At 44.3% G+C, this 13,496-nt stretch overlaps 1 protein-coding gene across 5 annotated transcripts in view; it reads right to left on the minus strand.

The window, feature by feature from the left end:
- The window catches only part of Ccdc91 (coiled-coil domain containing 91), a 169,088-nt gene that overhangs the window by 133,565 nt on the left and 22,027 nt on the right, over positions 1 to 13,496 (minus strand). For 3 of the 5 annotated variants that reach the window (XM_038319703.1, XM_038319702.1, XM_038319700.1), the window contains exon 2: positions 540 to 583. In XM_038319703.1, the coding sequence (XP_038175631.1) occupies positions 540 to 569 (30 nt within the window). In that variant the 5' untranslated portion in view covers positions 570 to 583. Of the gene's footprint in view, positions 1 to 539; positions 587 to 2,272; positions 2,296 to 13,496 lie in introns of those variants that run through there. The other 2 variants (XM_038319701.1, XM_038319704.1) reach the window with 2 other exon arrangements.

Consider the following 13,496-nt stretch of genomic DNA (forward strand, 5'->3'; position numbering starts at 1 on the left):
GTCAGGGCTCTCATCGAGCACGATCTGACAGCTGTGTCCCCATCCTCTGCTGGAAGCCTGAGCTCTTCCTGATGCCTCGCTAGCCACATTAATTACCCTGATTTAAGCCACGGCAAGATCAACGCTTCAGTAAGGACCCCTGTCAGTGTCTGGGTGGCTGACTCCTCTTCATTTTCCTTCATTTCAGCCTCTGTTTCAGAGTGATTAAGAGTAGATCATGAAGATAGGACAATAGCTCAGTTGGCCAACTGTCTGCCTTACAGGACCACTGGGCATGGTGGCGTGCGCCTGTAACCCCAGTGCGAGGAAAGTCAACCCTGAGGCTTGCCAGCAGAGCCTACGTGACAAGTTCCAGGCCACTGAAAGACCCTGTCTTTAAAAAGTAGAGTGAACAGGGCGAAAGAGGAGACCCACGTGGTCACGCTCTGGGCTGCAGGCACTCGCGTGGCACAGGCAGCAGCAGCCACACACACAGAGAACAGACCAGGACATTTCTGTAGTGGGTCACTGTCACCAGGAGCCAAACACACGATACACACCTCAAAGCCACCGAAGTCGTCATCGTCCATTCCTCCCGCAGCACCTGAAACACAGAGCAACTGAGATGAGCCACCTGTGAGGAGCACCCCGGGGACTTCGGAACACACACTCCTGAGCTGTAAACTAAACACAGAGCAGCTGAGATGAGCCACCTGTGAGGAGCACCCCGGGGACTTCGGAACACACACTCCTGAGCTGTAAACTAAAGCTGTTTCATTTGGATCATGAAAGGCTTTCTTCAACTCTATGGGTGCATTTTTTAATCACGTTAGAAAAAACAGCTGGTAATTGGCTTTTACTTTCTGGCAAAATTAGCAGTTTCTGGAACTTTTTCAGTAACAATGCATTTTGCCATTTTCTGTTGAGACTCCAGGAGTGGAAAAATATTCTTTTACATTTTAATTTGCTTTTCCCAAAGTGGCGCTAGGCCCCATCAGTAATGCTTCCTGCTTTCCGAATCTACTCCTCAGCTGTCTGGCAGCATCAGCACAAACTCCAGTTAAGAACAGGACTGTGGTGAATTTTTGGAAATCTGTCCCCACCACAAAGGTTCTTCCCTCGGTTTCATGGCCGGGCTGAGTTAGATTTTCAAAATTGATCAGCATTTTTGAGCTGTGGCCACGACTTCTGGAGCATTTGATATGTGTATTTTTAGCTGAAACTGCTTTGCACTTCTGGAAAAATGTGGAGCAAGTTACTGGCTGGTCAAGGTAAATCAAGTCGTGTGTTCACGAGACAAGGCAGAAAACATGAGAATACCCTGGATCCTTCACACCTTCACTTCGGAGGCAGGGGAGAGTCTGTGCTGTGTTTCTTCCTAAGAACATTACAGAGGGGTCAAGGCTCAAGGCTTAGCACCTAGGCTCTGGCTCACAGCAGGAAGGAGAAAGCCTGAGTCGCTACCTATGTTAAATGCTCTCTCCCTACAACTGAGAACAGGAAGGCAGACTAGGCTTTGGCTACATCCAGGGCGGCAGCAGCCATGCTGGGCTTCTTGAGAAACACTTACCAACAACTCCATCGAGAAAACTCCACCCACTTCAAAAAGTCACAACAAAGAAATATGCTAATAACAGACTGTTTTCACTAAGCCAAGCAAATTCATTTCACAAAGAGTAGAAAATATAAAGAATGTTCGTGGACGGAAATAAGATAGTTTTATAAATGGCACTGAGTTCCTGGAACTGCTAACACAGTGGGGACAGCAATGCCGCCGCCGTTGGCTCGCAGCCTCACAGTCCGGCGACATTTCCCAAAAGATGTACTTCTCTTTATAAACTCAGAAACTAAAGCTAAGCCAGCCATCTGTAGCCAGCACCTAGAAAATATAGGCCAGACTTCTAAGAACTGTCGATGGCGGTTAATCTGAAATGACGTCGCATTAATCTCAACTGAGGAGAAACTACGGGAGAAAACGACAGGCACCCTGATAACCAACAGTTAAACTGCAATCACCACAGCCGCCCCTTCACGTGGGTACCACAACCTCCGGAGCCAATTACAAACTCCCCTTAGCATCTATGAACACGCGCTCGGGTGCTCATTTCTAAAGACTGGCGTACCCGGAGTTAATGCTCCTGTGTTCTCACAAGGCACATCCTAACACAGGACGGGGCGGGAAGGGTGCCAGGGAGCCCACAACACAAGCATCCAGCGTGTTCGCCTGTGGTAAGGGGGCAGATTCCTAAATTCTGATTGAGCTGCACAAAACAGCAGAATGGTGACCACTTACACTCTGGGTTCCAGTAACTCCTACACACCGGATGAGACAAGACAGGGTTCTTCCTCTTCTATACTGTCAAAAAAGTAGTCACGTATTTTATTTATCAGTAAATAAATGTGTCCTAGATAGCTTAAGATACGGCGTTACAGAGACACCATTTTAAAGTCACAGCCTTTCTCCAAATAATTTGGATTCAAACCTTATGACAGTTTCCTTTTGAATATGTAAGAGAAGAAAGACGACAGATGCTCTTTGCTGCTGATTGTGTGGGTGTGGGTGTGCGTATGCGTGTGCGTGTGTGCATGTGCGTGTGCGTGTGTGTTTTAGGAACAGGGTCTCACTATGTAGCCCTAACTGGCCTGGCCTGGAACTTGCTTTGTAGACCAGGCTGTTTTCAGAGTCACAGAGCTCTGCCTGCCTCTGCCTCCTGAATGCTGGGATTAAAGGTATGAGCCACCATGCCTGGCCTCAACAGCACTGGCTTTAAAAACTCAATTTTACAGGGGTCAGAGAAACAGCTAAATAGGTAAGGCATTTGCCACACAAGTATATACACCATGGTTTAGGTCCCTAGAATTCATAGAAAAACAAAGCAAATGTGAAAGTCCTTCTGTAATCTCAGCACTTGGGAGGCAGAGACAGGGAACCCTGGAGCGAGGTGGCCACTAGAATAGCATGACTGTCCAGCTCTGGCTTCAGCAAGAGAGCCTGAGTCAAAAATTAGTGATCAAAAAGGTTTTTTGTTGTTTTTTGTTTGTTTGTTGTGTTTTTTGAGACAGGGTTTCTCTGTAGCTTTGAAGCCTGTCCTGGAACTAGCTCTTATAGACCAGGCTGACCTAGAACTCACAGAGATCCTCCTGCCTCTGCCTCTCAAGTGCTGGAATTAAAGGCATGTGCCACCACCACCTGGCTTAAGAAATAATTTCTAGGGAGGAAATAGTAGAGGCTCTTTGTGGATTCTGTCACAAGCCTTGGTTTTAGCTACGCACATAGTGATAAGGGTTTGTAAAGTATTTCGACAATTTTGTGTTATCGCCATTAGAAGGGCAATGAGCCCCAGAATATGCCAACGCCAAAGGACACCTAAGTCACTGAGTGATGAGACTCTAATTCAAAGCTACGATAGTTAGTTCAGGGACCAAGACTAAAGATCTTTATAATATCTTGATGGAGGAGGGTCATCTGTCTATGTGTTACTTTCAATGGTTAATAAAGAAACTGCCTTGGCCCTTTAATAGGACAGAAAATTAGGTAGGCGGAGTAGACAGAACAGAACTATGGGAGAAAGAAAGCAGAGTCAGGCAGACACCTCAGGCAGACACCATAGCTCTCCTCTCTGAGACGGACACAGGCTAAGATCCTTCCTGGTAAGCCACCACCTCGTGGTGCTACACAGATTACTAAATATGGGTTAAAGCAAGATGTGAGAATTAGGCAATAAAAGGCTGAAACTAATGGGCCAGTCAGTGTTTAAATGAATACAGTTTCCGTGTAATTATTTTGGGTAAAGCTAGCCGGGTGGCAGGACGCAGCCCACTGCTCCTTCTACAATATCTAGGTTCAACAATCTCAGAACTCACTATATGCAAATCTATGCAAATTAACCTTGCCTGTTGCTTTATTTAATCCCCCGTTCTGCCATCCTCAGTATCTAACAGACTGATGGTACTTTTAAAGAATGGTGTGAGGAAAACCGATCAGAAAGTAAACATGTACACAGACGGCAAAACGCCCTCTGGAGCCGCCTCACAGATGGTGGAGGAGGAAGGCACAGGTCCACGGAAAGGCACCATCAACAAGAGAGAAAACGGACCAGGGTGGGGGCGATGACTTCAGAGGGGATCTATCTAGCTGAGAACATATCAGGGGACCTTTAAGACAGAAGGGACTGGACAGAGATTTTAAATAGAACATTTAAAAACTATATTTTATCCAAGTTTCCACTGAAAAATCTTCTTTAAATGACAAAAAAAAAATGCTACATTAAAATGCTCGTGTTTGCTCGTAACTACAAACAAGATTTAAAGTCAAATAAGATAAATGAGAAGAGGCGCTGGCATCCACAGAAGTGGGGAAGAGGCTCTGGCACCCGCAGCAGAGGTTAGGAAGTGGCGCTGGCATCCGTGGACACCGGTGGGGAAGAGGCGCTGGCACCCGTGAGGAGAGGAGAGGAGGCCCAGCTCCATTTCCCTCATGCTGGCCACAGAAGGTTCGAGAATGGGCAACCAGCAGCTGCTTACAGGGGAGACTCAAAATCCAACCGGAGTAAAGCTGCACCTCAATCCCCTCTCAAAATCCACAGAGCCAGTCACTTGCAGCTCCTCCCCCAGCAGGACACAGAATTTATCAGATCTAGAGAAACCCTTTAGCTCCTGACTTCCATGAAGGACAGGCCAGCATATACGCTAAAAGGACTCAAGGATGGTGTCTAGCTGCTGCGGTTCAAATCCCACCCAGGGTTGACAAGCACTGTGTAACAGTGGACAATGTAGCTTCAATATTCTTGTCACTACAGGGGTCACTTAAGAGATTAAATAAGCTAAAACAGAAATGAGACACTTGGAATAGGAGCCCATCCCTCCATCAAGGACAACCAGAGAAGGGAGTAACAGAATGGACACAGAGACCAGACAACCGCAGGCAGATGGCGGAAGAGTGAGCAGGTTCTCAAGCACACACCTATCCTCAGAGAACCATCAACAGGAGCGAGACACGAGGAATGACACCAGGACATGAGAACGGGGCCTCCCAAGTGAGCAAGGGAGGAAAGGGGAGCGGAAAGGAGGATCTGAGACTGGAAGGTCTTGGAAATTTAAATTACGACTGTAGAAATGAAGAACTGTAAAATGGAAAATAAAGGGAAACTCCCTTAAAAATAAAGCACATAAAAGAAAAATAGGAAAATGAAACATAAGAAACTTACTACAAAGTCATCAGCAAAATAATTTAAGAAAACTTTCTCTTATAAAAGTACAGTGTAAGTGAGAAAACAAGAAAAAAAAAACACACCAGAGCACAGCACAATGCACAGAGCATCCAACGAGCCTCTGAAGCATAAGACAGGCTTCATCCAAGCATGCAGGCTTCATGCAGCATTGCAGGAAGACAGAAGGCAGCAGTGAGGGGCTTTTAAAACTCAGAGGGGAAACCATGTACCACACAGATTCCTATAACCAGCCACACCAATAACTCACTGAGCTCGAGAAAGAATAAAGTCATATCGATACCCACGGCTCGCGCATGGTTAGCTTCACACCCGAAATAACAACACACAAACTGTATTCATTTAAACACTGCCTGGCCCATTAGTTTCAGCCTCTTATTGGCCAATTCTCACATCTTGCTTTAACCCATATTTAGTAATCTGTGTAGCACCACGAGGTGGTGTCTTACCGGGAAAGATCTTAACCTGCGTCTGTCTCGGAGAGGAGAGTTATGGCATCTGACTGAGGCGTCTGTCTGACTCTGCTTTCTTTCTCCCACAATTCTGTTCTGTCTACTCCGCCTACCTAATTTTCTGTCCTATTAAAGGGCCAAGGCAGTTTCTTTATTAACCAATGAAAGTAACACATAGACAGATGACCCTCCTCCATCACCACAGCATGAGTTTTAAAAATGTTTTGTGGAGCAGAGTGCTTGCCTAGCATGCACAAGGCCCTGGGTTCTGGGTTCACTTCCCAGTACCACAGAAAGACAAAAGCCAATCATGGAAAGCAAGAGCGTAAGACGAGATTAGGGAATACCGTCTCTCAGACTGAGGCTGGTAAACCGCCTCCATGTCGGGAACATCCAAGACCAGACAGTCAGAACACTCCTGGGAAGTGCTGCAAGCAAAAGAAATTAACAGAGCATCTCATATGGCTTCCCATCGTGAGGGGAGCTTTCTACATGGCAGGGAAGTTTAGGGTTGCGTTACGAAGTTCAGTGCTAGTCAGCTGAAAACAGAAGCCAACACGCCGGACAAGAGAAATAAACTGAATAACGCATAACTGCAATGTGTAGACACTGAGTGGCCAACTGCACCAAAGTCACCGTGCGACCACGGAGAGTAGAGGGAGTAAGCGGAGCGCGGGGAGGCTGCAATGGAAAGATCAAGACGCAGCCATGATAAGCACGGAGTTTGGATACACCTGTCTAAGCACCTGCCCCTGGGAACCATGGCAGTGTAAGGAAGCAGAGAAGATGAAGGCTGCCTCGCGGGAAAACACCTTTTACAACTTATCCAATCTACCTAGCATTTCCATCAAAAGACTCAACAAAGAAGGCAAAGCAGGCTTGTTTCTCTTAGAAACTAAAGTGCTGCATAAATGCCTTAAGATAGCATTTTATCAGTGAAGAAATTGGATTTTTTTTTATATCCCTCTGCTACAAGTTCTACATTGCAAGTATTCACACACAAACTACATCTCTGACATCAGAGCTGCTCAAAAGAAGACAACCAGGAAGCCCAACAGAGAAAAAAACCTTTAGAGAAGACGTGTGGGCTCCTGGTGTCTCAGAAATCCTTCTGGACCATGGGCAAGAGCGCCTAAGGCAATCACTGTCCAACTGGAAAATGATGTGGGATTCCCCTCTGCGTGATCTGAATGTTTTATTACCATTGGTTAACAAAGAAGCTGCTCTGGCCTATGGCAGGGCAGAACAGAGCTAGGCAGGAAAACTAAACTGAATGGAGAAAGAAGGCAGAGTCTGGGAGATGCCATGACGCTAAAGGAGAAACTCTGGAACTTTGCCAGTAGGCCACAGTCTCATGGTGATACATAGGTTAATAAAAATGGGCTAATTTAAGATGTAAGAGCTAGCAAAGAATACGCCTAAGCCATTGACCAAACAGTGTTGTAATTAATACAGTTTCTGTGTGATTATTCAGGTCTAGGCTGCCAGGAAACCAAGTGCAGACTCCATTTATAGGAAAAGGCTGGCCAGCCCCTCACAGATCACATCCCTGCCTGCCTGAGATCTTCATTACCATCTGACTTTCCAAAGAAAGCAGGTGAGGAAGAAGAGACACAACAAATGTGGTCAGTGGCAAAGACTGTGGCATTGCAATTCTCGTGGCCTGAGAGCAGAGTGGTTGGCTCATTGGCTAGGGAACTCCTGATGTGGAGCAGGGGGACTGGGCGTGGACTTTACTGCCTAGCATCTTGCATGGGCAACTCCGGGACTATTAATTCAGAGAATGCTTTTAATTGGTACTTTGGGAATGATGACTGATGAGAAAAATCTTCTAAGCCCTTGTCAGTCTCTGCTCCAAATCTCCTAACACCATGTCTAACCCTGTGTTTCTGCATTGAAGGAAACATGACGACAGCTTTTGTGCTATCCCAGTCCTCACAATGAAAAGCAAAGCTATGCCAATGCATCCTGAAAAACACACTACTGTGTCACTGCAGCAGACACGTGAACACAGCAGTGCTGAGGACACCTGTGGGCCCCTCCCAGTCCCCCATTCCTTCACATAGATGAGCCATCACATGTTCTGCATGTGACTTAGATCAGGCTGGAGCTGGACTAGCCCCTCTCTCACGGTATCTTCATCTGACTGAGATCAGGTTGGAGTTGGGCTCTCAGAACTGTGTATAAAATGTTCCTTTTTTACTGTAATTAAAAGAGGTTGCATCAGAATGGAATAATCTATTTCTTAGAATTTTGGAAGAAAAAATAATAAGTTGCTTAGCAAATCTTCTGGGCCTGTTGCTAGCTTTGTGGGAAGATTCAGTTTCTCATAATTACGGGACAATTCAGACTTGTAATTTCTCCAGAAGTTTTTGTAAGTAATATTTTTTCTAGAAAACTTATTTTAAGCAGTTGGTATACAGTCATTAACATTATTCCTGTTAGCACTTTTAATCTCTCATTTTTCTATTGTTTATTGTTTTGATTTTATATACACTGAGCAATATGTTACTTCAATCTTTTACATCCTATGGGTCTCTGTTTCCTTTTTTATCTAATTTAATTCACAAAGATGAGTTGAAATCTTAGCCACAGTAATAGGGCAGAGCTAACAGCATCTGGGTTCTACCAAGTTAGGGAGGAGATAAATTCTAGGTTTTTCCTGGAAAACAAACAAACAACTAGGAGTGATAATGAGGTCAGATTGTTGGGGTAGAGGGATTATAGGTCAGATTGTTGGGGAACAGGGATTATGAGATCAGATTGTTAGGGTAGAGGGATTATGAGGTCAGATTTTGGGGGTAGAGGGATTATGAGGTCAGACTGTTGGGGTACAGGGATTATGAGGTCAGACTGTTGGGGTAGAGAGATTATGAGGTCAGACTGTTGGGGTAGAGGGATTATGAGATCAGATTGTTGGGGTTGAGGGATTATGAGGTCAGATTGTTGGGGTAAATGGATTATAAGGTCAGATGTGTTAAGGGTTGAGGGATTATGAGATCAGACTGTTGGGGTACAGGGATTATGAGGTCAGATGTGTTGGGGTAGAGGGATTATGAGGTCAGATTGTTGGGGTAGTGATTATGAGGTCAGATTGTTGGGGTACAGGGATTATGAGGTCAGATTGTTGGGGTACAGGGATTATGAGGTCAGATTGTTGGGGTAGTGATTATGAGGTCAGACGTGTGTGAGCAAGGTTTAGTGTTGTGGTTGTATTTCTCCAATAAACTCAGTCTATTGTAGAAACACCAGTCATCTGGAGTAAGAAAAGGTATGCCATTTCATGCCATAAATTATCTCAATCATTCAAAAACATTAATGGGCTGGGCTAGGCTGGGGCTGTTCAGGTTAGAGCACTGGCTGCTTTTGCAGAGTCCAGAGTCAGATTCCAGCGCCCACATACAAGGTGGCTCACAACTGCCTGTGCCTCCAGGTTCCAGCAATCTACACCCTCTTCTGGCTTCCAGAAGCATTGCATAAGTGGCGTACAAACATGCACGCAGGCAAAACTTCCCCACACAAACAGTAAAAGAAGTAAATAAAATAGTAACAGATATAAACTATAAGACCAACAATAACAATGAAAAACGTTCAAAATTAAAGTGATGAGGCAGACCCAGAGAGTGGATGGATACAATAGTGAAGGAGGACTCTGTTTTACATTCTCGGTGTGTGTGGTGTGTGTGTGTGTGTGTGTGTGTGTGTGTGTGTGTGTGTGTGTGTGGTATACGGTATGTATGAGTGCATGTGTATATGTGTGTGTCTGTATGTGTGCAACGTGTCTGTGTGTATGCATACATGCATGTGTGTGTTTACATGCACACATGGGTATCACAGCAAGAGTGTGGGGTCAGAGGAAATGGTACAGGAGCTGGTTCTCCACTTTCTCCACATCGGTCCCAGGGATCAAACTCAGGAGCAAGCAGCTTTACCTGCTAAGTATTCAGTATTCTTGCCAACACCCAAAACGTTTTTAATGGAACCAATCTGAAAACACAATGAAAAGACAGATAAATGCATAAGGATTATAAGAGGCAGAAGAAAACTGTAAGAAAAAGTAAAGTGGAAAATGCCAGTGACTCAAAAGCCACAGTGTAAGAAAGGCATTTACGGAGCTACTGGCGAGGCGTGTGAAAGAGGAGGGAAAGTAAAGACAGAGGCAAAGCGGATCACAAGCGATGCACACGCAGGCAAAGGCACGCGCGCATGCACACCCACACCCACGCACACGCACACACCTGAGACATAATTACAAAACTGTCCTACCACATTCTCCCCTTAAAAACAATCCAGACTGTGGAGTTGTAGACATACATATTACAGCTTTCTAAATTTTGTTCTCAAACGTTGCCAATTCTTTGTCCAATTTTATTGCCAAAATAATGCAGAAGCCCTTCACCATAAGCCTGCTTTTTCTGTCGGCGTTCCACCATCTGTCTGGCACACAGAAACACATCCCGACTGCACACCCGTCCACTGCATCACAGAACACAGGGTTAAGTTTCTAATGACCTTACAACGGCTATGTGCATGGCTCTATTACTGACCAATACTCCATCAGTATGCAAATTTAGTTTTGTGCCAATTATTAAATATATGTCTCCACACATTAGTTTTGTTTTCTTTTAGGTTATAAATTTAATGTAAACTCCCAGATACTGATCAATTAACCCAAAAATTATAGGCTGCCTGACAGATCATGTGACTAAGTTTCCAAAGAAACTAAACTTTGTTATCACACAACTTTTAAATCCTTTCAAATGTATCAATGTTCACTTGGACCTTAAGTCAGAGCTAAGAGCTGGGAGCAGGAGAGGTAGGCACAGTGGTCATAGAGTGCCAGTCAGTCAGCACTCAGAACGTGCGTGTGTGTGTGTGTGTGTGTGTGTGTGTGTGTGTGTGTGTGTGTGTGTGTTTGGGAGTGCTAGCATGAACGCGCAATGCATGCAGTGTGTGTGTGTCTGTGGATGTGCATGCATGTAAATGCATGCAGTGTGCTTGTATCTGTGGATGTGTGCATGTGTGAATGCATGCAATAACAATTGATGAAAGAAGAGATTGTGAATTTAAAATAGAGTGGAGGAATAATATATGGGAGGTTTTGGAGGGGGGAGAATACAGAAATGTATGCATAGTACAACTCTAAAATCTCTCTCTCTCTCTCTCTCTCACACACACACACACACACACACATACACACACACACGGCACACACATGTTGGCTTTGACACTGCAGGGTCCTAAAGTAACACACATTTTCATCATCCTACATTTTTCTCTAACAGCTACTCCTGCAGGAAAATGTGTCCTAGTTGGGACATCTGCCTGATTTATTCTTTACACAGACAAGGAAGAAGGCACTATGCAAACCTACGATGTAAACCTATGTATTTGACAATTCCCGACTCACAGACAGACTGTGTGTTCAGTTATGTTCCTGCAGACAGAAGCCCTTCCATGCTGAGTATGTTTCTACGGGCTGGACGCCCATAAATGGAAGTACCAGGTCAGCTGGCATATGTATTTTTAATTTTTATAGCTAGTGTCCTATCACCTTCCATAAAGCCTCAACTAATCCACATTTCCAAGAGCAAAATATAAAAATAACCTTCCTCCTCAGTTTCTGCCACTAAAACCCTACTGCTCCCTCCTCTTCCTCCCTGCCTCCCTCTCTGGCTAAGTGCACCAGTCACTGGTAAGCCTGATGTCTTTACATCTTTCTCCATTGCTGGACTTGTAGGCTTGCTTCTCTGTGTTCTTGTTCATTTTCCTCTGTTGCTGTTTCCTTCCTGTCCACATACAACAGGTGTTAAACCTGTCTGTTCTCGACATTGAAAATATTTTTATCGATGCACTGTTTGTATTTCTTACCCCAAAGTTAAGTTCCATACAAATATCTTTCTTTTTCCACGGCTTGCTTACCAGAGTCGCTAAAGGCCTCTCACCCAAAGAATGTACATTTGACCTGCTGCATTCAGCACGCTGTTTTTATTGGGTCTTTCCATGTGGAAATGGTGCGCTATATACGACAGCAATGCAACCTGAGGTCCAGACACGGAGTGAGTGTGTATCTGGTGTGTGTGTGTGTGTGTGTGTGTGTGTGTGTGTGTATGATTCTCTGAAATTGAGTCTCCACATGTTCATGTACAGAAAAGGCAGGTGGTCCCCATCTCACTCTCTTCAAAGTTACATTGGTTAGATTTTTGTCAAAAAACTCAAGGTCATCTGGGAAGACAGAACCTCAACTCAGAAAATGCCTGTACGAGAATGGCCCAGGTGCAGCTTGTGGAGGCTTTCTTGATCCAGGATTGATGTGGGAGGGTCATGTCCATGATGATGCTGCCCTTGGGAAGGTGGTCCTGGGCTGTCTAGGAAAAGTAGCTGAGAAAGCCTGGGAGAAAGCCACTAAACAGCAATTCTCCACGGCCTCTACTTCAGTTCCTGCCGCTAGGTTCCTGACAATAAAAATTTTAATTTTATACAACCACTCAGAGAATTTATATCTTATATACTTTATATATAAATAAATTATATATTTATGTGTCTACATGTAAATATATAATTTTATATTTTATATAAAATTAAGCAAAACTTTCACATGAAACACCTCTATCTTCAAATATAAAATATACAAAATGGGAACAAAGGCAATGGCTAGAAAAAATAATTTTATTTCCATGAATCATGTAATAGAATAAAAATACATAAGAAATTTAATGAGTCATTTTCAATAACAATGTTTTACAAGTCACTGGAAACACCATTCTTTGCCTAGAGAGAAGGATCTCTTTTGGTTATAGTGGAATTCACATCTGAAAGCAATTCCTCTTGGCAATGTCAGAAGCAGGTGCCAGTACCAATCACAAGAGAGCATTTTCATTACTGTTGTATTTAAAATACAACCACTGCCATCGGCAATTACATTCTACTGATACTGATTAGTGAAAAATATAAATCAAGGTCTCTTGATTTATGTATTCCTAGCATCTAAGCACGACACGAACCCCATACACATCGAAAGACGTCAAAAGGCTGCATTAGCTGGAGATGCTGCCCATGGAGATGGTTGCCTAGCAGGTTAGCATGCACAATGCCCGTGGTTCACCCTCAGTACCAGGAAACAGAAAAGGGAATGGAGACAAGAAGGTGGGAGGAAGGGGGACGAATTCCAATCTGCGTTCTATCCCCTGCTAAAAGATTTGGGCCCAAAATCCAGAGTAGAATATAAATGTTTTCAGTCATACGCACACCATTTTCATGACCACCTCCTCTACCCTAAAGCTACATAAACTAAATTACTGGGCCTAAACACCAGACAAATGAGCTTGTACTCACTTTGTAAAATGCTTTTAAATTAAGAAATGAGGTTCTATTCACAAGGTGAGCTCTACAGATGGATGACCATGACAGCAGTACCACAGCACTTACAACCAACGGTGTGTGCACTTCAGAACCCGAAAACCATCAGCTGTGTGCAAGGAATATTTTACCACAATTCTTAGAGAGGGCAGGAAGAACTGAGCCATATGTACCTGACGTCTGCATAAACTCAGGGTCACAGTTCATGATGAGACTGGGGATGACCCCTGAACTCAGGGTCACAGTTCATGAGGAGACTGGGGATGGATGGCCATGGCCAGAGACGACCCATCACAAAGGCTCTAACATCAGCTGACAGTGGCCCCTCTCCACATAACCCTTCACAGTAAGAGATGGAAACCTGACCCTGGTGTGAGAATGGAGGTTCAAGAAAAGCTCCTCTCTTGGATTTGTGTTTCCAAGAAGATGATTGTTAAAAACCTAAAAGTATTTTATACAAAGTCCTTTGAAAGAAATC

This window comes from Arvicola amphibius, chromosome 2 (genome assembly GCF_903992535.2).
Source record: "Arvicola amphibius chromosome 2, mArvAmp1.2, whole genome shotgun sequence".
NCBI lineage: Eukaryota > Metazoa > Chordata > Mammalia > Rodentia > Cricetidae > Arvicola > Arvicola amphibius.